Source organism: Tetrao urogallus (assembly GCF_951394365.1).
Source record: "Tetrao urogallus genome assembly, chromosome: 1".
Lineage (NCBI taxonomy): Eukaryota > Metazoa > Chordata > Aves > Galliformes > Phasianidae > Tetrao > Tetrao urogallus.
In genome coordinates, this window is record NC_136813.1 from 154,634,476 (window position 1) to 154,661,466 (window position 26,991).

At 38.5% G+C, this 26,991-nt stretch overlaps 1 protein-coding gene across 3 annotated transcripts in view; it reads left to right on the top strand.

The window, feature by feature from the left end:
* The window catches only part of PPP1R12A (protein phosphatase 1 regulatory subunit 12A), a gene marked incomplete at both ends in the record, with an annotated part of 121,166 nt that overhangs the window by 41,653 nt on the left and 52,522 nt on the right, over positions 1-26,991 (top strand). For all 3 annotated transcript variants that reach the window (XM_079536346.1, XM_079536345.1, XM_079536347.1), the window contains 2 exons: positions 3,202-3,332; positions 19,622-19,740. In XM_079536346.1, the coding sequence (XP_079392472.1) occupies positions 3,202-3,332; positions 19,622-19,740 (250 nt within the window). The remainder of the gene's footprint in view (positions 1-3,201; positions 3,333-19,621; positions 19,741-26,991) is intronic.

Below are 26,991 nucleotides of genomic sequence, written 5' to 3' on the forward strand. Positions count from 1 at the left end.
GGTATCGGTGGAAGTCCTATTATTGCATGTTGCATGTACGTTGCTTTCTCCTTTTTAACAATTTCTAGGTTAAGGCTTACTGAGGTGTGGAAGGGCAGACTTTTATGAGTCTGTTGCTTTAAATTTATCATGCAATTCTGAAATGCTTTCCTTTTGGGGCTGAGATGTCATTCTCTAACAATAGAGGCACTTCTGGCACTTGATAATTACTGCTCTTAGAAGGGACCAGGGAGATAATACGATGACAATCGGAATGGAAATGGAAAACCAAGGAGATAAAATTTCTTTAATAACATCTGTTTCATGACATTCTGACATAAGGTACTTGCTGATAGTCAAAATTGTCTTTTGCATGGCAAGTGATGAGGGTGAGAAAGGGTCCATCAGACACCTCTGGGGACAGAGGTAAATAGGACATACTATGCACATGTTTTTCAGCAGTAAGATCATTTGCTTTTCTTCGCCTTAAGATAGGTAATAGCTTTCTTGAAGTCCACAGTGAGTTTCCTATATGAATTTCCAGGTACAAGACGTAGTTTTAAGTAATCTTTGTTTGAAGAAACTCAAAAGTGATATATTTTTAAATTATACAACCTTCTTCCACTTCCTCGACGTCAGCTTCTGTGAGTCCCGTTCTCCTGTAATAACAGTGTTATTGAATAATAAGTTCCGAGAAACTTTATTTAAACTACATGAATGTGATCACCAGCAATGCCAGTACTTTGCCATTTGCATATACAAGTAAATTCCTTTATTATCTTAATAGTTGTTCTTCTTTCATCCCAATATACATAGTCTCGCAGGTTGTTTATCTCTGCCTGTCATGGACGTGCAATCTGCGGTAATACGTTTGAAGTCCATTTGAGCTCCCCTGATTCTTGCCATATATGGCACAATAGACTGCCCAAATTTGGTCAAATATTTTTAGCCACTTAGTCATATGTCTTTTAATGTGCTGCATATGTAAGCTTTTGATTCACTTAGCAACAGTATTTTTATGAGTAGTTCTTGCCAGTTTTTCTTACGTATAATTGAAAAACAGGCAAAGTTTGCTCTTTGATAGGTTGTGTCACTAACAGACGGTCTGGCTTTTTTTAATAGTGCCGATCAATTTTAAGATATCCTTTTTTCACATGTTATGCATTTTGGAGGATTGCAGCAAACATGAGTATGTAGCCTATTGAAGTGTAATACTGAAAGATCTGAATTTAACAGCATTCAGAAAGTTGTGAGTTCTTCTGGTATAAGTTTGTTTTGCATATGATAAACTGGTGGATATTATGAGATAAGTAGGATATCTGTGATCAGGCAAATTGCATTTTTTCCAGAAAAACATGATGTAATACATGTGTGAAGCATGGCTTGGCTAATGTTTCTGTGAAGTGTAAACATCTGTGTTTCCTGAACTGCTTTTCTTCCTGATCTGTTACTATGTCTTACGATTAGTTCCTTTCATTCTGAGTAACAAAATGACTTGCAAAGAAAGGTGATTATTTTATTTAAGAGCTTATTAATACCATGTGGGCATTGTGTGCTGATGATAATAACTGGAAGAAAATAAAGGCAGTATCCTTGAGGAATTGATAGTCTTTACCGTTGAAGTATGCTGATAAACCAGTTATTGAAAGAATTGCTGATTATAGGGATGGAAATTAGTAAAAAGATAATTTGGAAAATCCTTTAAGAGGGCACATTTCAAGAGTATCTGAAAAGGTAGGGAGGAACTTAGGTTTATGAAAGTTATTATTTTAAGAGTGTGTTTGTTTATAATTGAAGAACAAATAATGCAAGCAGTTTGTTGCAGTCTGGTTGCAGTCCAGCAGAAAGATTACTGATGAAGAAGCGCAGATGAGGCTTGTTATTAAAGCAGTTCTTTGTTGCATTCTAAATGAAACTTAAAGTTCATACCTTACTAAAGCAAATGGGGTCAAAGAAGGATAATTTCTTGCTGTTTTTGTCTGGTTAAACAGGACAGCAGTGTGTCTTCTGTATATTTTAACTGCTGCCTCAGCACTAGAGAATGAGGGAAAGCTTTGAGATTTGTCTTGGAAAGCACAGTTGCTTAAATAAGGAAATCTGTGGTTTTTACAGTAGGAGAACGTAATTTTCAGTCCTGATTGTTGTAGAAGTATGCTGAAAAGTAATAGCTATACCTTAGTTGCATTTTTATGAGACAAATAATTCTCTGGAAGGATTTGGGAGCCTGGTAGTAGCAGTTCTCGTTTCAGTCTTTTCGTTTTGTAGTACTGTTGATTTATTAAGGTAAAAAAAAAATTAATAGCGGTCTTGTGGAGTCTGTTTTGAGTCCTTGCTGTCTTGAAGTGCAGAGGGACTTTTGTCTGTGTTACTCTGCCCTTTTAAGGGCAGCAGTATGGAAGTTGGCAAGAAAACGCACTGAGCACCCTGTGAGAAAAATACTCAAACACAGAGAAGAGAGGCAAAATAGGAGCCAGTCAAGATGGGGATCTGGAGAGTGCCAGAAGTTGTGCATGTCCGCAGCACTACTTGTTTGGTAATGAAAATGTGTGCTCCAGAGGTATAGTATGTGCACAAAAGATAATATCTTTGCAATATGCTGAACTGATACTCCAGTAAGTTTATAAACGAGAGTGATCAAAAGACTGTTAAAAGATGTATGGTGCTAGAACATGCTGCGTAGGAAACAACAGGGTACTGTTGAAATGCAACGTAGCATCCCCTTCCACACTCCTTAGTCTGAACTACTAAAACCATGTTACAACACTGTTTTCAAAACTGCTCCCCATCTCTTGACTGCAATAATTCTACTTTATGGTGTAGTGATTGGCTGTTGGCAATTGTGACGTAATTCACTTGACTAAGCTGGACCTAGAATGGAGCTAGAACCTGGGGGCCTGGTAAAGGGAATGACTTTGTACAGGACAAACATTTTATACTGGTGGCTCTGAATGGGTTTTCAGAAAAACAGAACCAGTTTACCTGAGGAAATCACATTCGTTGGTTTTGCTAAACTCTGTTTAAATTATTGTGTTAAAGGATTTGCTGACAAATTTCTAAGTGGTGTTTTTTTCTCCAGTTCTTTCTGTCTTGCTGTCAAATCCCAGCAGATAAAACTTGCTTCCACATGGTACCTGAAAGCAATTATTTTTTTCTTAAAGATGCACAATATTGTAAAAATAACTTTAATGTGAACTTATTTCTTACATCTTTCTTTCTTTATAGGCTTGTATAGATGATAACGTAGATATGGTGAAATTTCTGGTGGAAAATGGAGCAAATATTAATCAACCAGATAATGAAGGCTGGATACCTCTACATGCAGCTGCTTCCTGTGGATATCTTGATATAGCAGAGTAAGGCTTTTTCCTCTATATTTCAAATACATGCATTTTGCTAATATATTGTTGGAGGGGTACCAGAAGTAGACTGTTGGGTGATTTTCAGAAATTATTTTCCACTGGTGGGGGGGAGGCATGGGGAGAAAGTTCTAATTTACATTCTGTTTGTAGTCTGAAACATTATACCAGGATATGTCTATGTGTAGGAGACTGATTTTGCAATTGTATTTCCAGTCTTGAAACTTTTGTTTTTCAGGTGTGGTATGAATTGATGACTTCTGCTAAGTATTTTGGCCGTAGAACAGAACCTTACTGTTGAAGTTAGATGCCTGTTAGGGCATTAGTTAAGGCTTACACGGCAGTGAATTCCAGCAGTGGTTTTGATGTTATTTTCTAAGCCTGTTGAGGACCTCTGAAGATGCGTTAAAATCATTTTTTTTCCAGAGGTTGTATTTCTTAACCTGAAGCAATGACTGATCTGAGACAGTGTGGGGCCTGTGTTGTTCAGAATGCTGTTCTTGCAGTAAGGAGAGTAGCGGTGTCTTTCGAATACCCTTTGGGTATATGCAGACTTCACTAATTCTGCTAAACTCTGTGTCGTGTTTGATCCCATGTAGGGCTTGGATCAAATGTAAGGTAGTAATCTATCATGCAGTTACTCTGATGTACTTACTGATTGCAATTGAAAAGGATGACATTTGTAACTTCAGGAGATGGTTTATTGGTTTTCTTTCTGGTGAGTGTGAGAGATTTGGTTGTTTGAATTTTAAAGGAAAGGAGAAGTTCTGGAGATTCTTTTGTTTCTCATTTTCCCTGTGAATTTTTTTTATTTTTTTGGTTTTCAAAGGTTGAAGTGCTTTGTGTATTCCTTATGTAACCGGGACACAGTGACTGCTGACTTCTGTAATCTGCCTTTCTACACTAAGCAGATGTTTGATGCTGTAATCTCTCTTGCATGCATGTTGGAAGTGTTGACTTGTTGGCCATACTATGACAAGAATTTCCCTACAAACTGAGATAATAGATGCCTTTCTTCAGTATAGTAGAGGTAAAACACCTGCTTTTCTCCATAATAGGAAAAAGTTGAGTAAATGTTCTCTATTTGGCATTGCAACCTAGGTTAGACACAGCTGTGCAGGGAGGAAGGAGAAATGCATTCCCTTGTCCACAAGAAACCTTAGTAATCTGAAACCTATAATATTTCTGAAGGTTCCAGTGATTTTTATTCCCTCAGTCTTTGAGAGGACCTGTTGACATACTTTCCTGAAATGTCCTTTAAAGAAGTGAGATTATTGGAGTATAATCCTGCAGGATATGGGACATCTAAGCTGCTGGAAGATCAAGGTTTTTAAGGTGCAAGGAATTTTAGAAATAGGCTCTTGAAAGTGTTTCCCACGTACATCAAAGAGAGAGGGGTAACCTGACTTAAATGGTGTGGAGTTCAGATCTGGAATGGCCTGGGGAGTTCAGATTTCCTTTTGACTACCCCTCCAGGAGTGAGCTCAGCTTCAAATAGTTTACAAAATTGACAACAGAATTTGCAGCTCAGGCAAAACTTGGGGAAGGGGAAAGGGTTGTGTGAGAAATTACATGCATTAGGAATTTTGTTTGGTGTGTGGCACACATTGGATTCAGCATCTGTTCCGCTAAGAATATACCTTTCTTGGAAAGCACAGAAGTGTGTATGTCTGTGGCTGAAGCCAATATGTATCATTTTAAGTGGTAAATTTTCTTGTTCAAGAAAAGGAGCTCTTTGGATAGATTGGATCTTTGGATAAATTATGGAGATCATATTTAAAGTTCTGAAAGAAAAAAATACAGCTAGTAGCTTGGCATTTCTGTGTCCCTTATGATGTGGACTGGTATTTTTGTACAATGATTTCTGCTCGTTTCCTATTTTTTAGAAGGAAATAGAGGAAAAAAAGGATCAGGGAATGTGTTGTGGTGTTCCCAGCTTTATTAGTAAACAACCAAGGAGAGTCTGACTTGTGTTTCCTTTCTTTTCCTTCTCTAAAACTTTTACTTCATGCGCAGATTTGTATACCATCAAACTGGGAACTCAGCAGTCTGCTTTAGCTTTCTCTGCTGCCACCTCAGGTGTTCTGAGGGCTTCCCTCAAATGTGAATAGTGGAACTTTTCTCTTAGAACAGCATAGTTTGTAAAATCCTCCAAATAAGCTGATTTAGTTAATATTGTGATTTTGTTTACAATGCATAAATTTTTAGAACTCATAAGAAAAAAAATCAACACTATATAGAATAGTTTATTTTTTCAGGATTTCATTTCTCAAAGTCAAAAATTGTATGTAAGACACAGAGTTGGGAAATTGGCATCTTTTCTGCTATGAAGGGCATTTATGTGTTTACAGCATATTATGGGGAACTTCTCACTCTAAGTATGTTCTCTTTATGTTGAATATGTACACACTTGCAACCTTAATATTCTTTCTGCATTTGTGTGCATTGCTCTTTAGGCTTAAAAGAAGTGGGAGGAAAGTGGAGGAAAGAAAGCAGAAGTTCTGTTAATGATGCATGGTACTCTTGCCTGATCACTAACCAGGGCCCTTCTGTGAGATCTAACCCAGGATATGTTGTGCTGGAGTTTGCAGATCCATTAATAGGATGTGAAGTCTTCTTTCTGCTTTCAGAGAGAAAAAAAAAAAAAGTGAATCATTAAATCCTAAGCTGCTTTTGATGCTTCTTTGACCTCCGTAGAATTATACCGCGATGGATAATGTACTGTCTTATAGAGTGATAAAGATTTCTGCTCATACTGCTTTATAATTAAATCAGTACACCATCATCTTACAATTCAGATGTTATTTCTAAATATTCTATCCATTTGCTATTAGCAGCAATTTTGTATTCTGTACAGTAAATGGAAATGGCACAGAATCACTCCCTGGTTAACAGGTGATCGTGTGCCTGTTAGATCAGTGTAGGATCATTCCTATCTCTCTGTGCTTTCAGAGAACTGCCGATCATCTCTCTATGTATTAATGTGCATATGCTGCTGTTTGCCAGCGGGTTGCACACTGCAGATACATTCCCAGTCCCAGTGCATCTTGCACACATCAGTTCTGTAACATCTCCCAGCAGCATCTCCTGTCCTATTTCAGTCTGTAGCTTCTGTGGAATGTTGTTCTTCTCTTGAGTGTGCTTCCTGTCTCCTTTAAATGCGTGTGTCTTCTACTTTAAGAAACATCAGCATTGTAAGTTACACTTCATCTGTTTTATGATCATATGAATTAGCTTACAAGTAATAGTAATATGAATGTGTTGGATATTGTTGCCAAAACAGGTAGGTTTTCTGTAGGATGATCTCCTTGTACTTGTTTCTATTTTCTTTTTCTTATACGGAAAGCTTTCTATGAAGGAGATTTTTCTTTGCCTTCAGTTTGTTAGCATAGACTAAAATTTCAACATCAAATGCTTTGAAAAATTACAGTTATGGGGAAGCAAACTAATGCAGAAGCCGTTTGGCAGAAATGTTGTATCTGCATTCTTTAAGATACTGTTTAGTAGGTAGCAGCCTTAAATTCAGCTTTCACAGAAGCATGAACACATCTAATAGAACTGTTCAGGTGAATGTAACAAATTGATTTGTATGATGGAATTCCTCTGCAGTTTAAAAGCCTCTATATTGTATTAGTATTGGGTAATAAACACATTACTCTTCAGAATGCAGAAGACAAGAACAAACATACTAGTATATCAGGAAATAATGCAGAGTGGTATTCAGGCAACAGAATTTTAAAATACTTTTTCTTTACACACTTTGTGTTGTACCAGATTAATATAAAATAAATGTAAAATGGCATATGTTTCTCTCAATTTTTCTCTTATTGAAAAATTATGTGTGAAAGTGTACTTTCGTGTGGGTCATTTACAGTGCCTAGCTTTGAGCATGGGGTTGAGTTTTGAGTTTGCTTATGAGCATTTGCAGGCTACTGTATAGTTTTACTGCTTAAATACAAATGTATTTTCATTTTTGCCAGAATAGAAGAATGTTTATCTTTCAGAAAAATGTATGAAAAGCTTTTTTTAAAAAAAAATTAAAACAAAAAACCAAAAACCCGTGTAATTAAATTGAATTAATTATTCATCTGGCAGTTACATTTTTGTCTGTGCTGCAAGAGAAAGGTTTACTTTTTCTCTGGACTGACTCTGCAAATTGGAACTTTCAGCTTAGGCAGCATTGCAGTGAAGCAGTCAGGGTTCCAGGAAATGCATGAGGATCACCCCTTTCCTACACAAAAAGGCAGTGCATGTCACTTTACTTTCTGAGGGTTGTTTCTTGAACTTTTTCTTTCATGGGGAATTCACCTGTTGCCGCTCCATGGGCTGCTCCTCTTACTCCAGCTTGTAGTGCTGACACCACGTCTCAACACCAGTGATGGTACGATCCAGGAAACCATTGCCTTCAGCCTTATATTGGTTCATTAGGTTCTGATAAACTCACATATGGTGTTCTTTCTGTTCCTCTGTGAAAACATCTGGGACAAGCTTCGTGATATTCCTGCATCGCCACCATTATTTCCAACACATTGAAGCCAATATTCAACTCCATACACAATTCTCTGATCATAATCCACCGATTTGCATGGGTAAGCTGATAGAGACTTTCTTCATTTCGTGGTGTGACAGCCGTGCATGGCTATTTGGATCATGGCTTGTCTTCATGTTGCTGTCAGTGCTGCTGAAAGGCACCACCCACTGCCTCACTGTGCCTCACATCCACTGTTTGGTCTTCATAAGCATTCAGCAAGCGTTGATGAATGCCAGTGAGTGCCATTTTTTCCACACTGAGGAATTGAATAATACACCTTTGGTTCATACACAATTCCATGTCAACCACTATTTTGTCAGATTGCTTCTTCACTGCCATCTGTCACACAGCAGTGAAACATAATAGAATATTGGTGGGAAGGTTCAGTGTCTTCTGCCATTCCACCAGGATCCACCTCTGATATTGTGGACCAACGCAGTAAAATAGGAAGCATTACTTTCAGAGCAGCCCTCATAGTATTCCTCAGTTAGAACTTAACTGCTAGAAGTTCCACTTCTTCCTTCCCAGACTTGTTGGTGGCTTAACATATCCTTTCCTAACAAAGTGATAATGCTGTGCACCTCCAAAGACACTAATTTGTCTGCAACAACACTGTTCTCTTGTTAAGAATTATAAGCACAGGAAGGAAAAGCAGAACATGAAGGTAATTGTTTTGCTTTTATTTTGAATGATGTGCATGGTATGAACTGTCTGAATAATTCAAAGAATATGAAGGAGTCAAAAGTGTCATCCTTTGCCTCACCTCCTTTCCCCAGTGTGTAAAGCTCATTTTAAAAGGCTTTTTTTTTTTTTTTTTTTTTGAGTAGCCACTGTCTTGCTGTTGGCGCCTGTCTGTGTCTGTGGGCTCCAGCCGCCTGTAAGTGAACCCAGCCAAACTGGTTTGCTGAGACCTCAGCAAGCCCTTGTCCCAGGATGTTTCTATTTTAGTGACACCCCAGTGAGACTGCACAAGTGATTGCTGTCCTGTGTACAGGGGACTGAGAGACGATCCTGCCATCCTGCAGTTGAATACATGGATGTTCAAATCTAGGTGTTCTGCTTTAAATTCTCACTGCCTTAAAAGGACTGCTGCATAGACTGGATGATAGGGATTCCCGCCCCTGTTACAGGGATGATTCCAATGCTCATTGAGCAACAGATAATGAAGGGAATTCAAGACATTTTCACCATATGCTTAATGTGATCTAGCTTGAGACTACTGCAGAATCAGGCAGCCATTCCTTCTTTTTGCTTTCTCCCCTCCTCTGTAGGCTCGGGACTCTTACTCCCCCTCTAGCAGTAGCTAACAATCACACAGCAGCATGGTAACCATTAGTATAAGACTAGGCTGCAGGGGTTTTCAAAAGTTTATTCTTTTTTGGATCAGTGAGCTGATCTGGCTTGCCAACAGCAGTTGGCACAGATTTGCAGGCATTTAAAATAAAAAAAAAGAGTCTGGGCTGCTTTTCAGGCACCTCCGAGCAGAAACCTGCCTGTGGAACGCTTACTCTGCTGAGCTGAAGTCTCTCCTTGTTCCCCCACATCACAACCCTGAGCCACCTGGTGCTTCTGAATGTCCTTCTGCAGTAGCTCAGAATGGTGGAACCACAGTGTAGCTTTCAGAGCAGTTTCTAATTAGTTTTTTTCCAAGTTTCGTTAACTTGATCATCTGCAGATATTAAGGTATTACTGGAAAGAAATAGCAGACCTACAGGAAAGCTGTGGAGGGACTTTTCATCAGAGAGTGTAGTGATAGGACAGGAGGCAATGGCTTTAAACTAAAAGAGGCTTGGATTAGCTACAAGAGTAATTTCTTCACTATGAGGGAAGTGAGGCACTGGAGCAGGCTGTCCTGAGAAGCTGTGATTGCTCCATCCCTTGGCATTCAAGGCCAGGTTGGATGGCCTTTGAGGCACCTTGAGGTAGTAGAAGGTGTCCCTCCACACAGCAGGGGATTGGAACTGAATTGTCTTTAACGTCCCTTCCAGCCCAAACCATTCTGTGATGAAAATGAAAAAGGACCTAAGATGGACCTTAACACAACCCACTTGGGAAATGAGAATAGGACTTCAGAAGGATATGTTGTAAAACTAATCAGGTGGCAAAATAAAAGCAGGGAAAGAAAAATTATTCCAGCCACAGAATAACAGCTTTCTAGAAGAATGACTGACTCCTTACAACTTGACAGTGGTAAAGGTGTGGAATGTTTGTTTTGATAGCTGGGGAAAGATCACTGAAGCTTTGAAAGATTGTTTCAGTTAATGCTCTTCTATTTGCTGTGTTGTTTCCTTCTGAAAGGAGGGTTTGGCAAAAAGAAGATTAAGGATATTGCAAGATTGTTTATTGGTCAGCAGGGGAAGAAACAGCACAGGCTCGCATTGCAGTCTCTCTTTTTTTTCCCCCCAACTGTAGCATTCATTCATTATCAGGAGCGTGAAAGTTCCTCCTCTTGCAAACTCTCATGAGACCTTTACAAAGGTAAAGCTAAATTCCGTGATAGAAAAGAACAGTCAAACTTGAAGATCACTGAGTTAATATCAAGTGGCTTTTTCTTTCATGAAGATGTACCGTGGCAGTGTACTGTTTTCAGTATGTTTTTGTGTATGTGCATCTGTCCTAGGAATAACAAAACACTGATTGAGTTGTTTGGGTTGATGGTGAAATCTGCTCTTTAAAATCATGTCATTACGTGGAAGAGTTTAATCTTCACTGCTGAGTAGCTGAGTAGTAGATCTGGCATTTGAATATAAACCAACTGGCAGAAATGCACATTAAGATATGGTTGATAGGTTAGCAGAAATTATATGGCCTGCCTGATTTGATACCTCTTTGTTCAGCCAAGGCTGTCTGTCACTGTACGATGCACAAAAACTGTGTGTGCTCTATAGCTGCCTTCTTCAGATGAGATTACTGTGTGCATTGCCATTTGTGACTTTATTTGTAAGCATATTGCCTTTCTGTTCTTAGAAAAGTAGGTGTAATGTATTCTTCAGTTTAGAGACATCTTCTGCAAGGCTGTATGATTGAGTAGAAGGGTCTAATTCATTGGGTCTAATGAAAAATCAAGGGACAGATGCGTAGTGTAAAGCTCAAAGTGCCCTAATTTTTTGGCTGAAAAAGAGTTTAAAAGTGCAGCTGAGGTTAAAAAAAAAATCCTGCTCAAGCAGGACTGATATGATACAAAGATGTGATATGCATAGGAAAGATCTTAATTGTTTATCCCAGAACATAGATTTTATTGGTATCCCAAGAACAATTAACAGTAGTTATCTTACCTATGAATTCTGAAGTTAATTAAATGTGAGCAGCTGAGTGACAAATACGTAGGAGTATTGGTTTCAAGTGTTGTTTTCTAGGAGAAAACATGGGTGTGGTATAGGTTATCACTTCACTGTACTTCAGCTTTTGTTTTCTTTAAGCTTTTGCGTAAATGTGTTTATTTTGAGCTTGATCCTCTTCTGCAGTATGCAGTAAGTTTTCTAATGGCACTAAGGCCTTTTGTGCACCTATTTATCCTTTCTTAAAGTTGTGTCGTTTGTTGGATGTTCCCAGCTACGTCATTTCAGTGCAAGATGATTGTGATCTGTGTGCATGTTTCTAGTCTTCTTATCCCTTACTGAGGCAGGATTAAGGCAGCTGGAACTATTCTGAAATCCATGTCTATGGACATGTGGTGTCCATGGAGATGTGGGGCTGCTGGACTCTGAGATACTGGGATACAGTTCAGATACAGAGATCAAAAATGTAATTCTGTTTATAAACAGCAAATATGACAAGATAAAAGTATAAAAACAGGAATTATTGGGACCTTCTGATTGCAGATGAGGATACTGCTCATCAGATATTTGAATGAAGAATGAGAGTTCCTTTGGAGGAAATGTGTTTTCAAGGAAGTTTGAAGTGGACCAAGCAGGTGAACAGCTGCTGTACATTGCAGATGGACAGACAGTTCCTAGCGAGGAGTCGGACTGAGTTCAGTGCTGCTCCATGATGCTAAAAGCTGCACTATGGCAGCAATGTTTTTATACTGAGATTTGTTCACTATAGTATTGTGCAACTTGATTATTAACAAGGTAAATTCTATGGCATAGAGATTATATCTTTGCTTATATTTATTTAAGTACAGTAAAAGGGTTTTTCAGAATTGATCTTGGTTTAAATTTCTCTGGTATAAATGCCAACACGTCACCATTGCAGGAAAATAAGTTTGTCAAGTTAAGTCCAAGCTCATAACTTTTAGTGTAACATAAAGACATCAGTCTCCTGTAGCATCACAGATTCCGACCTGCAGCAGTGCTACCCTTGGCAAAAGGCAGGAGGCACAATGATCTGGCTCTGCCATCACTTCTGGTTGGTGAATGTTCATTTGAGGAGGGTGTGCGGCAGCATGATTTCCCTTCTGGCTCCTTTTCTGCTTCAGTGCTGTTGTTTGCTCTTCTTTTAAACCAGTGTAAGTCAGCCCTAAGTATTCATCTTGATGACACCATAACGCTGGAGGATTTGCTACAGGAAAGCATTCTGAGCACTGAGACCATCGTGTAGTACAGTTACTGTACTCGTAGTTGTAACAAGACATTTTCAAACCTAATCATTTTTGCACTTTACGATGCAAAACAGATAATCAGCCTTATATAAAAAAGCAGTATTTCTAGAGAAAAAAATGCCAATTATCATCTGTGGTTGAAAAACGGTGTATTTTTATTGTCAGATGTTGCAGTGTGTCACTTCTTTATTTCTAGTATTTTTTGAGAACGTTGGACTTCCAAACATGTTGGTCTGGTATCTCAACACTTGATTAATTGAAATTTTTTTTTTCCTTTTATTTAACCAACTGTGTTAGTTTTGAAAGTGATTCCCACAACATTTCATATGCTTGAGCTTGAATAATTGTCATGCATTCACTGGCCAGTAGAGAAAGTGTTGATTAATTTTTCAGAATAAACGTACAATGAAACTAACATCTGATGTGCACTTGAAAAGTATCTTAGTTTCATTTGATTTCATTCCCTGTGAAGTTTTTGCACTGTACTTCTCCTGGCACTACCAGGCTGCAGTTCTTATTTGGGGGGCAGGGGTGGGATTAGGTTCTAGTGTGTGTTTCCCTATATAGCTTTCTTTGTGTTTCCTACTTTCCTCTTCTCAGTCACTGTTTACTTTCACCTAAACATTGCTCTGCCACCCCTCATGTGTCTTTTCCTCTATATGGATACAGTAAAATATGTAGGCTTAGTTCCTTTTCATATGCTGCAAGTAGGAATTTTTACTGTTTCATCTTTGCCCTGTTAAGGTTTAGGTAGTCGCCTACGTACAAATACCTCTAGAGCTTCTTGCTGTCTTTTTTCATAGCTTTGTTGGAACTCAGGAAGACATAAGGCTAACCAGACACAGTTATCTGCACCGTTTCTTCCATGTTCTTGCATACTAAAAAGGAAAACAGATGTGATTTGTTTTTAGTTGCTGTGCTTCCTTGGGGTGAGCAAGTTACATTGGAGGCTAGGGACAGCCAGCTCAGTGTTGTTCTGCTGCGTTTCAGTGTTCATAAGTACTCTTCATAAGCACAAATGTATTTCTTATGTGAATACGTTATTCAGAATCAAAAGAAAGAGCTGTTTGCCTAGGGGGATTTTTTTTTCTCATCACTGTAACGTACTGCTTGGATCACATTGGGGGTACTTAATGATTCTGAAGCAGAGTTGTGTGTGTGTTGAAGCTTTCATAGCAGATTTGAGAATGAGAACAAGCTGGATTTGCTCTGTTTGGAAGAGCTCTTGCATACATTTCTAAATACATTTCTATATCACTCCGTTTCTAAATCAGTCCATAATTTAGGAAAAACATACTTTCAAATTTGGGCTAAATAAGTGGAAATTGAAAAGAAATCATCACTTCCAATTGGTTTAAGTCATTTGGTCAATTGTTTCCCAGCAGTGATTTCTTAATCACTTAAAGAATGTTTCTAGCTGTGTGAAATTCCCTACTCTTAACAATTTCCAGAAGGAATCATAAATTCACCTGACATCTGTGGTTGATATCAACTAGCTGCAAATCTTCACTCATGTATTTCAGGAACAGTAATCAGCAAGTTTTGCCAAATAACCCTAGCTGGCCTTATTTACCCTAGAGTTTTGTGTAGCAGCTCGTAGTGCTCTTAGGGTGAATGTTCCTCTTGCAGCTTTTTGTTCTCAAATGGGAAAGATGAGAGAATCTGCTAAGATTTGCAAAGAGAAATAACCTTAAAAATGCGTGATGGATCAATCGTAGTTTAAGTTACATTGGAGGAGCCTTTCTTATCTCAGCCTTTCTACTCAGTGTTGATTGTTCAGAGACAGAAGGTTGAGGTGCAGCTATGACTTGTTGGCATCAGTTGTGTTTTGCACAGTAAAACTGAATAAGGCTTCCTGCTAGTTTGTTTCTCAAACCATTTGATTTTCTCACTACATCAGCCTTGAAATTATTCAGAGCAGATATTCTCAGCCCAATGAAATTTGTATCATCTTGCTTATGGTATTTCGCTTGGAGCCTTCATTTCCTATTTCAGACCATCTGTAGGTAGACTTGGGAAGAGAGAACTGCAGGAATATCTCACCTGTGCAGAGGTAGGAGCAGGGGAACTATCTGAAGGCTGGTGCTCAGAACGTCTCAGGATCGCTGTGCAGAGCCACACGCCCCATGTCACCTCTGTGGGCAAGCACTCGCTGTGCTTCCTGAGTCCTCTAAGTCACATTGGGTATTAATTAGCTTCAGCTTTGAATTATTTGAAGTTGTGTTTTGTGTTTTTCTTTAATCTGTCACTTTAAGCAGTTACATTGACAGCTTCACCATAAGAATCGTATGGAAGCTGTGATTTAATCCCTTGGTGAGTTGTACATCCTGTACAACTTATAGCTTACCTTGCCTTGCCCTTAAGTATTAATTTTTTTCCCCCTAAATCTAACAAAACAAACCAAACAAACCAAAAACAGTTTTGAGAAAGCCTAGGGAGTTTTATTATCATTTCCACTTCAGACTGATTTAATGTTAGCATTTTTAGGAACCTAAAAGTGAAACTTCCCTGGCACTGATTCTTTAAAGAAATATTCCCAGGCACTCAAACCAATAGAAGCCTTCAAAAGGATCACGTGTTACAGCTTCAATGTACTTAAAAAATAAAATAAATTTGAAACAGCAATCTTAACATTTTAGAGCTTCAATCTGTAAGATGTGGCTTGAATGTCTGCTTCTTTGGCCCCATACCAGTGTCTTTTGGAAAAGAATTTAAATCATCTACAAAGATGTACTTCTAAATGTTTTTTAAGACTTTATTTGCTGAAAATTGTCTTAAAAGGAGGCCATTAAAATACATATTCCAATGATTTGAAACTTTTAAATTTGTTTTTACCTTCTGTCAGTTGTTACCTTCTGGCAGAATTGGATTTTGTGTCTCCAATTGATGGCACAGCTGTCTGAGCGCAGTGACACTTTCTTGGTTTTGCCTCCGTATTGCCATTCACTGGGGGCTCTCATGGACTTAATAGGAACTCCATCCTCTATGGATATAAAGAAACAAACAGCCGGGATTAGCTGAAATGGGAAATTGGTTAAAAGGCCTTGGGAGTCCAGTTGTGCTGTTGGTTGGTGCCTTGCTAACTTTAAGTCTTATTTCTCTGCAAGGCTGAAGTAGGCATGCTTATTTTACATGGATAAACAGCAGAAAGGTTTTAGGGTGGGCCATCTCTTCAGATTTTGGGGTCAGAGGGCCCTGTCCGATGGTGTTAGGAGGCGGAAAGTAGCTCTTGGTTTCACTGCTGACTTCCTCATAAGCTCAGCAGGCAGCAGGTAAGGAACCAAATCCATTCGGGAGCCACTGCTTTGCCGTGCTTCTCGCTTGCCCTGCTTTTTGTGACCTTCAGGTTCAGCAAGCTCTTAAAGTTAATTATATCCCTAATTACTTAGTAAACTTGATTCCAGATACTGTGAACTGAGACAAGGTTTGAATGTAAACAGATGTCCTTCTTTTTTTGCTGCAGTAAATAATGTTAAAATGTTTCCTGACCATATCTAGTTGGTTGCAGCTATTGAAGTTTAGAAAATCCAAAGTATTTTTTGTTTGGCCAACTGTAGGCCAAGTTGTAAGGTAACATTTTTAATTTCCAGTTCCTGAGCTTAGTTTGGGTTAGTACTGTTTGGCTTTCATACAGAGTTAATTATTGTCTCAGAGATGCTGAGATTCCAACCTTTTATGAAAAGCATTGAAATGTATTTTTGACAAGTGATAGGAGAGTCTGGGTTGCACAGTAATTATTTAAAGTAAATATGTCACCTTTTTTCAAGGTTGCTAACCTCAGTCTGTATTTCAACTGAGGAATATTGAGGATTCCTAAAACACAGATTTCAAATGGAAGTATTTTTACCTTCATAGAACAACATTATCACAAAGCAAACTTGTTCTTCCAGTCTTACCTGGGCTGCATAATGCTTGTCATGGAAACATCAGGGCAAAAGTATCATGAACAATTTTATTTTCCTGCTCTTGTCTTTTCTGATATTTGTCTGATACTTGCAGTTCTTTTTACTTAGACAGTGGAAGTATCTGGAAGAGATGCTTTAGCTTGAATATCATCACTTGAAAGCTTTGGCTCCAAAAAATAAGCGTTATACAGCTCAAGTTACTGTTTCCTTCTTTTTTATTTATATTTTGAATAGCACTTACAAGAATATTGTGTAAATTAACAGTCATATTTTCCAGAATTATTCTTTTGTAGCTCTGTATTGAACATCACAACAAATGAATTACAAAAGATGCAAATTTAATTGCTACAGCAAAAGGTTTTATAAGGAGATGACTGCAAGAATCCAGTAGATTTTTACGTTTCCATTGCATTCAGCCTGGCAAAAAGCATCTTTTTCTTTGACATCTTTTTGATATCAAAGGCCATGGTTGTAGATTTTTATTAAACTGTCCTAATTCCTTTGTATGCCACGTAGCTGTATCAATTAAACATCAGCAGAGGAAATCAAAGTTAGTTTTTGCTTACTTATTTTAGAAAAAGGAAATTTGAAGTAGCCTTACAGATTTAAAAAAGCAGTAAATGTTCTTTTAGTTTGAAACATCGATGACTTTTCAATATACAAACCTACACAGAACAATATGCTGTTACAGGTGAAAATTTTAGTATGGTCCTGGAATTACTGAAATGTCAAAGATGGCCATGTCTGAAATCATACTATCAGTTTCAATTAACAGCTTGAAGTTTGGGGGATGGTTTTAAAAAAAAATAAAAGGAACCTTCTTATTTGTAGGCTCAGCTGTGTCCTAAAAACACAGAGCCTCGATCTCCTTCTCTCAGCTACCAAATCTGTCTCCTTTCTGTATGTGATGCAGAGTCAGGTTTCCTACATGTCTGAAACAGTTCTCCTTTCTCTTGGCAGTGCTAGGTTTCCTAATTACAGCTGCGATCCTGTAGGCACCAAGGTAACTTCATGCACCATCTGAACCATGCCATTACTTTGCTGAAATTACTGTTGCAGTCAAGGAAAATAAACAAATGCATAAGCTTGTTTGGGTTGGGATCGTCTGTTACTGAATGATGCAGAAGGCAGAACAAACATCACTGTCATTGCTTAATTGGAAATGTGTGTTTAAAAAGTTGGCATTTGAATGATATTTTAGACTGTACTGCTATTTCACTATGGATTTATTGGGTAGGGGGAGCAGAGGGAATGCCTAGATGGAGCGGCTGACAGAAGGCTGGGAAAGGGCCATCACCATGGAGATCTCACTTCTTCACAGAGTCATCTTTCTCCTAGTTCTTCTATCCCTTCAAACTCATCAGTTGGTTCTTCTTTCACTGACCCAGTACAAACCAAACCCTGTAAGCATATGCAGAGGGGAACTCAGTAACTCCACTTCTCCAGCCCTACTGGTCCCAGAGTTCTGCTCTCATTTTGGTCTGTAAGCTGCTTCGGTTTTGGGTTCTACTTAAAGGGATCATTGGATCACAAAGTTGTTCATATGGCTAAATAACTTTGTGAAGTGCTGCTGCAGCCTTTTGTTTGCTACCTACGCTTTCTTATGCACCGCTCTTTTCATCAGACCTGGAACTAGTTGAACAAAATTAACAGCTTCAATGAGGTACATATTTTCCTTACAAAAGTAGCTTCATTTTCTGCTGTTAAGTAGAAACAGGTAAAAACAGTTTTATTAAACACCACTTTTTTGTGCCTGTGTTAGAGAAATAAAATTGAAAATTACCCAAACGTTGACATGGGATTTTTTTAACAAGGACATTTTTGTTGGTGGTTGATTTTGGTTTTGAGTCCAAAGTTTTGACTTTATGAGAAAGTTACATATCCCTACTGTTGTTTTTGCCTGCTTAGCAAATATCCTGTGTAGCACTTATGTATATCAGGTACGTAGCCTGAAATGCTGTGTAACAGTTGAAACTGTGCACGTGGTATCATTGAGAAATGCAGATACTTTGAATTATTTTTTCATTCTTGCAAAAGTTAATTCTTTAAGCTCAAGAGACATTATGATTCACAGCTCTGCTCTTCCAAGTGGTATGGAATAAAAACAGCACAGCATACCAACATCAAAGTTAGTGGTGGCAACTGATGATACATGCCCCAGGAGATACAGTTACACTTCTAGGAATTCATTTCCAGTTTGTGATCTCTTAGTCCTTACCTTTTCTTGACGTAAATGCAGAGATTTAATAGCAAGTGCTATTTAAGTCATACATTGGAAAAAGAAAAGTAGGAGGGTACGTGAGGTGCTGAGTTGTTGAATATAGAGAAGAATAAAATGATCCTAGGCTAGGAATCTGTCATTATTAACTGACAGTAGTTAAACAGAAGTATTTTAAAGCGTTTATATTAGTGGTGGATTAATTTTGTGATTAATTAATTTTGTGGTTCCTGCATAATTTAACATTCTGCCATAGTGAGGTTAAGAAAACACTTTTGATTTTTTTATCTGTTATCAAATGGATAACTAGTTCTTCAGGTCTGAGTATTTCCTTTTAGTTTGTTGGTTCTGTTTTCCGCAAGTGTATGTAAAGTGTAAATTGAATTCTACAAGACAGAAAGTATGTAAGGCTGGATTGCTGACTCCTAAGTGGGTAGTACTTTAAATGAAGAACATTGTGTCTTAAACAGAGTGCCGAGTACTGTTTGGTTTCTTTCCCTCTCCTGTTACCCTACCAAAAGCTAACCTTGTGAGTACTTGGCAGCAGAGGTGATTTTGGCTTTATTCAGAGTGAATCCCTTATGGCCTAGGAGATGAGGAGTCATCATTCTGGGCAGTTATGGAAAGATGTACTAATATCCACTGAATATGGATGTTCTAGGAGGTGTGGCTTAATACATGGAGCTCCTGGGAAACGCTGTCTTGACCATTGTTTATGTGTTCACTTTTATTCATCATATAACTACTTTCTTTTTTTTTTTTTTTTTCCAGTTCATGCTAGTACATATTTAATATATTTGGAAATCTTTGTGACAAACTGAAGAGCCAACAGAGTACTTACTATTTATATTAATGGGTGTTATGATAGAAAATTGTATTGACATTCTGTGATTGGAAGGAGTCTTAAAGGATTTTTCTGTATATACCAAATATAGTTTATTAATTATACGTGTACACGTGTATCATGTGCATACCTGTTATATGTTATATCCTAGTGGCTGCTATTTCTGCATCAACTTCAGTGCGCTGAAGTTCACCCTCCTCCCTTTTTGTCTACCAAAAAGTTGATTTTTCTTTTTCTATTGGCAGGTATTTAATTAGTCAAGGAGCACATGTAGGAGCTGTAAATAGTGAAGGAGACACCCCATTAGATATTGCTGAAGAAGAGGCAATGGAAGAGCTGCTTCAGAATGAAGTGAATAGACAAGGTAATTTTAAATGTGAAAGGCTGGTTTTGTTTGTTGAATGCTAAATATGTTTTTGAAATGGTATGTATAAATTAACAATTCTGAAGTCAACTTTTTTTAAAGAGGATTGTTCATACTGTGTACGTTGCTGAAGCTGTCTTCCAGGCATTTTAGGTCATCCCAACCTTTTCAGAAGAGCTTGGAAGTACTGAACGCAGATGTTGGTTGGATTCCTACATTCACACAGCAGAATTTAAGTGGTATTTAGATAGTATGGATGGTGTACCATCCGTTTGGGGTGGACTCATATATCCCAGTTTAGATTGAGTTTAAAGCTAGACATCTCTACTGAAGGAAACTACATTAGAGAAGAGGTAAATACATATTTCTAAGAGTGACTCAGATGTCCCTTTTACCATGAGATGAATCCAGCTTGAAGGTAACTGTTTCTTCCATTGATACCCTGGAAAACTGAACCAAAAGTAAGCAACTATACCCTGTCATGTAAGCAACCCTTTGTATCTAGTTTTGACCTTTTGAGTGATGCTACACGATGCCAAATATCTGAAACTACCTGTTAGGATATGGAGTCTTAAATTGCTTTTGTTTTAGCTCTGAGAACAAAAACTAACTCCAATAGTTTCTGTGCTCACCTCAGAGCACCATACAGTTAATGGATAGGTATCCAGTTTTGATAGTAAGATTTTGAAGTGCACATCCTAAATATGTGCGCTTTACTCCTAGAAAATTAGTAGGGTGAATCTAGCAGTGCTGACTTTATAAAAGAGATTGGCTTTCAAAAAAGAATATTTATTCCTTTTTCTCTGATACTTTTTTCCTCCTTATTCTACTATTTCCCATTTTCAATGCTTATTTTCCAGGGAAAGTTATTTGGAAGTCTGAGGTTTTTCTGTTCCGCATAGGAGAGACTATTCAGATGGTGTCTCATTGTCTCAAGTCTTATGATGTAAGATAATGTATTACTGACATGACATGAGGCATGCATTACTATCCCAAAGCTCCAAGTACAAGAAATGAGATGATGTGGTCTAAGTTACATCATGCTCTGAAGGAAGATGGCACTCAGTAAAGACAGAGCCTTTGTGAGGGATGTGTTGGGGATCTGCATCTCCATCACTTCCAACCACCTTCCTCCCTCTTAACAGCCTCCTTACTCCATGAAAATGTTACTTTTTTTGTAACAGAGAATTTATGTCTCTAAGATGGATTTACATAATACAGTAGTAAACAATTAATTGCTTGAACCTTTGCCATGATGTAATTTGAATGTTTAAACCTGTTCAATACCAAAAACAAATGCTGAAAAGAAAGTGGGTGGCGTGATAAACAGAGGTGCTAATATGTAGAAGACTGTAGATTTGACAGCTTTCACTCACATATTACTGTTAAATGAATTTTAATTGTCAGTTCTTATAGCGAGCATGTAATGATCTCCAGATTAGATAGGCTTGAATATTTTTGTGTGAGTGCAACCATCTGTCTATTTTAATTTAGTTTGGGGGAGAAAAAAAAAAAGAGTGCAGCTGTTCTTCTGTTTTTTTTTCCAGAAGAATGTCGTCAATCTTTGCTTGAGAGTTATGTCTGACTTGTAGATCAGCCTAAATAATTTAGGTGGATTTCGATGCATTTGACTTTACTGACATGGCAGTAATTGACGGTAGTTCACATAATCGTAGAATGGCCTGGGTTGGAAGGAACCTCAAGGATCATGAATCTCCAATCCCCTTCCACAGGCAGGGTCTCCCCATTTAATACTAGGCCAGGCTGCCCAGGGCCCCATCCAATCTCGCCTTGAACACCTCCAGGGACAGGGCATCCACAGCCTCTCTGGGCAGCCTGTTCCAGCACCTCACCCTCTCTCTGTAAAGAACTTCCCCCTGACATCCAACCTAAATCTTCCCTCCTTCAACTTAAAACCATTTCCTTTAGTCCTGCAGTTATCAGCCCTTTCAAAGAGTTGATTCCCCTCCTGTTTGTAGGCTCCCTTTAGGTGTTGAAAGGCTGTAATGATGTTACTCCGCAGCCTTCTTTTCTCCAGGCTGAACAAGCCCAGCTCCCTCAGACTATGTTTGTAGGGGAGGTGCTCCAGTCTCCTGATCATCTTCATGGCCCTCCTCTGGACCCTCTCCAACAGTTCCCTGTCTTTTTTATACTGGGGGCTCCACACCTGAACACACAGTACTCCAGATGGGGTCTCACAAGAGCAGAGTAGAGACGGACAGTCACCTCCCTGTCCTTGCTGGCCACTCCTCTTCTGATGGAGCCCAGGATACCATTTGCTTTCCAAGCTGCAAGGGCACACTGCTGGCTCATGTTAAGCTTTTCATCCGTCAGGACACCAGGTCCTTCTCTGCAGGGCTATTCTCAAGGATGGCTCCTTCCAGTCTGGGATTCCTCCAGCCCAGGTGCAAAACCATGCACTTTGCTGTGTTGAACCTCATTAGGTTTACCCAGGCCCACCTTTCAAGTCTGTTGAGGTCCCTCTGAATGGCATCCCTTCCTTCCACCGTGTCAGTCGCAACACTCAGCTTGGTGTCATCAGCAAACTTGCTGAGGGTGCACTCGATTCCGTTATCGATGTCATTGATAAAGATGTTAAAGAGCACTGGTCCCAACGCAGACACCTGTCCACCTTGACATAGAACCATTGATGACCACCCTCTGTCTGCGGCCTTTCAACCAGTTTCTTATCCATCGGGTGGTCCACCCATCGAGTCCACATCCCTCCAATTTGGAGATGAGGATGTGGTGGGGAACCATGTCAAAGGCCTTGCTCAAGTCCAGGTAAATGACATTGGTTGCCTTCCCTTTGTCCACCAATGCCATCACTCCATCATAGAAGGCCACCAGATTAGTTAAGCATGACTTTCCCCTGGTGAAGCCATGATAATGTATATATATAATTATATGTTTTAATGCATATTTTTACAGTGTAAAGAATCAACGTGCAATTTTATTTTTATTTTTTATATTTTATTGAGTTTAATTATTTGGAACAGCCCAATTGGAAAATCAGCATTGGCAGTCTAAATGCCACAATTCACTGAAAATTTCAGACATATATTTTTTATATATATATATATATATATACATTCATATATACATAGGTATATTTGGAAGTGGTTTTAATGCTTACTTACTTACAGGTCTGTTACAGGACTTGGTAACATTGGTATTTTTTGCAGTTAAACCTATCTAGATTAGTTCTGCAGAGTTTTAGCCTAGAAATTTAATGTATGTGTTGTTCTGTGTGAATTTATCTTACTATTGTTTTATCTATATGGATTGTTATGTATGTATCTTCTTATATGCACGTATGTGTATATTCTACCTGGCTTCTTTGGCTGTTAGACCTCTAACATAAAGCTCTAAAATTCAGCTCTAAAATAACTTAATTGTTTGTTTCAGTGTGGAATTAACACTGATGTATGGTGACAGTTTCATCTTTGACAGTACATACGGTTAAATGCTTTAGCATTCCTCCTCATAAAGCAGTACCACAGTTTAGGTAAAACAAATGAAGTGTGAAATCTGCAGAACATTAAACCCCAGTTCAGTGCTACAGGTAGTAGAACATAAGCAAATTTGCTTTGAAAAGGAACAAACTCAAGCGACAAAAAATCTTGGCCCTGTGTAGATAAAACATTCACGATAGCTTCTTTTTTTCCCGTTAGTTAATGCTCCGATTATGGCTTCCTACATGTTGACATCAACAGGGCTTTTTGTGGCAGAACATTGCCTGGAGAGATCAGTCTGATTCATTGTGATTTCAAATATTTTGTGGTGATGATGTTTGACATTTGCTTCTGTTGGAAATCTGGGGAGAATTACCATGTTAGCTTATCCTTTTTGCTGCTTCAGAGTTGAAGTCGGAGTCTTCTAATAGTGCAGTTATTCTGTCTTCGTCTCTTTCTTTATATTTTTGACCAATTTTTAAAACCATTGAATTGTATTTATAGACATATCTGACTACAGCACAAAATTCACAGATGTAAATTACAGAAAACAGTATACAGTTTAGCTCTATATGACGTTACAGGCATAGTAGAAGGAGGGATCCAGAATGTTTGCTCATCCTGTTCTAGCATTCAGACTCCAAAATCTAAACTACCTAGAGAGGAAATGGTCATCTACCCAAATTAATCTCCTGTTTCACAAGGCCAATGATAAGGAGTGTTGTACATGAAAAAATAGAGCTTATGTATTTACTAATATCTTTTTTCAGTTATTCTGGAGTTCTTGTGCAACACTTCTCAGTTGTGACCCTTGATTCACACTTCTTTTCTTATAAATTTTCCTGTGGGCCACGGGCCCCTAAACCAGGACACCTTGTATTCTGGGAAGCATATATAAAGACTGGTTGATATAGGCTTGCTGTCATTGTGAGCTGATAGACTGACTGCACTATAGGCAAAGCCACAGCACTCTTACGGTAGGGAAAGTGTTTTTCTACATAAACTTTCACATGGGAGTAAAGACTGTACTGAATTTTGACTAGTTTGGAGTAGTTTTGCAACATACTCTATTCTTATGTTTTGGTATTGTCTCTAGTATTTGATATGATAAAGTAAATCTATTATATTGTTTCTAACATGTGCATGCAATGGCTTAATTATTTTTTAAGCTTAACACCTAGTTTCATTTTGTACTTTGTGAGAAGGTAAATTATAAACGTATCATTGAAAGCTACAGAGATTTTTGACATGATTAAGAACAGGGCACTTCACAAATAGCAAAATTAAGCATTCTGTGGAAATTATTCCAGTGTAGTATAGAACAACTATAATCTTTGCATGCCTTGTGTTTTAAATATTTCCTCTGTTTCACAAAAATACTTCCTCTTAGGCCTGTTTTGTTGTCCCTCCATATGGCTACTGTCTCTGTCATGGGCTGATCCCACATATATAGGTGTCACCACAATCCATGGAAATGCTTAGCTTTAGTAAAAACACCAATATTTCCAATTTCTTGATATGATTCCCTGTATTCCTCTGCGGTATTGCAGTGTGCTGTAGTTAAGGAAGCTGACTTTTGCCAGTAGTGTGAAGCCTTTTCATGGGGGCAGGTGAAAGCTAACAGGCTTGAGAGCCACTTTGCTAGGCTACCACTTTAATTCCAGCTACCCCTTTAATAATATTTAAAACTCACCAGCTTAAAATGTTGGCACTCCTTGGCATCTTGCGTAGGGTTAAGCATTAGGGTTGAAGCGATTTTTTGGTGATGGAAGGTTATTTATCATCAGATGTCCTCTTAAAATTATTTTTAACTGCTTAAGCAGTTATTTTGAATTATAGGAGACATTCTTGAGGGGTGAGTTAGTGGGGAGAGGTGACGTGAGGTGAATCAGGAGTTCATGATGCAGGGCAGCACTTACTGTGTGTTAGGGAGATTGCTTCTTGTTTTTGAAGCAGGGACCAGTGTTCCTCATTCTTAATCATAGGTGAATGTAACGACACTATCTCCAGTATATTGCTTAATTCAACTGTTTATGTGGACAAAATGTGAATTATTACATCTGTGTATAAACATTAACTACAGTAAGTAAAAAGTGGGTTGATCTTCCCTGTAGTATCTATAAAACATGCCTTTATATGGCCGAGCAGCGCTGAAACAATGATTCAGCATTTCAGTTCACGCTCAGTTTCTCTGAACACTCACCGAACAGCGCAGGATTATCAAATCAGGTCAGAACTGTTGAGTAGCACTTGTTGATCAGAAAAAAATGAAAGCATTTAGCAATAAATTATTAACGATTTAAGCAGTCGTCAGGCAGCCAGAGGTTAAGCAAAGTAGAGCTGTAAGCAAAGGCTCCAGCGGGGCTGGAGCTGGGAGGCCGCACATTGCCATCTACGGGCCGTACGCAGAAAGTGGCCGGGAGGTGTGCCGAGCATTATCTCTTGTGCCTGATATCCTACTGCAGAGTTTGGAAAGCAAGAGCTGGGAGGAAGGTCCATATAAGGTATCACAAAGGCCGTTCATATTCCATTTTCTGTATTTAATAAAGAGAGCAATACTCAGCTTATCACAAAGCACTGCCTTTTTTTTTTTTTTTTTTTTTTTTTTTTGACACAAAGTCCAATTGCCAATTAATACTGTGAGTGGTTTGCTTTCAATTGACAAGATTCTTCTGCTTTCATCTGTTGTGAAACATGATCAGAAATTTACTGTCTTGCTAGCTAATGTATTAATGCAGGTGTTTGTCCTCTGCAGCTGTTCTGCCTTGTTCCGGCTTCACAAATGCATTTAGTTGTGATGCTGATGGGAGGCTATATTTAATATTACTTACATTTCTGCAAAAGCATTGATATTTTTTTCATGAATAGATATGGAGGGGATGGTTTTAAACTAGAAGAGGGGAAGTTTGGGTTAGATATTAGGATGAAGTTCTTTACTCAGAGGGTGCTGAAGTGCTGCCACAGCTGCCCAGAAAAGCTGTGGTGCCCCATCCCTGGAAGCACTCAAGGCCGAGTTGGATGGAGCCCTGGGCAGGCTGAGCTGCTGGGTGACCGTCCTGCCAACAGCAGAGGGTTGGAACTGGATGGGCTTTATGGTTTCTTCTAACCCAAATCATTCTTTGATTCTATGGTTTTGACATAATTGATTCTTCAGGTGTATGTGAAAATTATGTTTGAGGCTTGAGCCATTGGAATACCAGCATGAGGGTTTTCTCTATTCTTATTGTGCACTAAAGCACATCAGAACAAGCACACATGTGAGCAGTTGTCCACTGAAAGAAATTTATGTAGGATTGTTTGCATGGAAAAGTTACTTGAGCCAAGAAGTATTTTCACTTCGAACTCTGGCATGCAGTAAGAGGGGGGACATAATTGTAACTAGCATGATACATAAACTCCTTATTTGCATAATTGTGTCTGGCAAGAAACAGTAAAATGTAAATGATTTTACTCTAGGGAATTGTTTTCCCAAGGTCTGCTGATGTGCTGCTGTGTCATTCTGAAAAACAAACAAACACAGAGGCCCCAGAAATGTACGCTGTGCACTGGTTCATATGTAAAACACGCAGAAGTCTTGTGGAGGAATGAGAAGATACGAGTATAAAAATGTTATTGATTCAAAGCTCCCAGTTTTCATTCTTCATGTTGACTAGATTTATAAAGATTTTAGATATGTAAAATTTCATGTCTGCAGATTTGTTTGTCATGGCTTGTATTGAAATTGGCAGTTTCATAAACAGCAATTTCTTCAATTTCTATCCCACTTTCTTTCAATATTTTAGCTTTTCCTTGGACT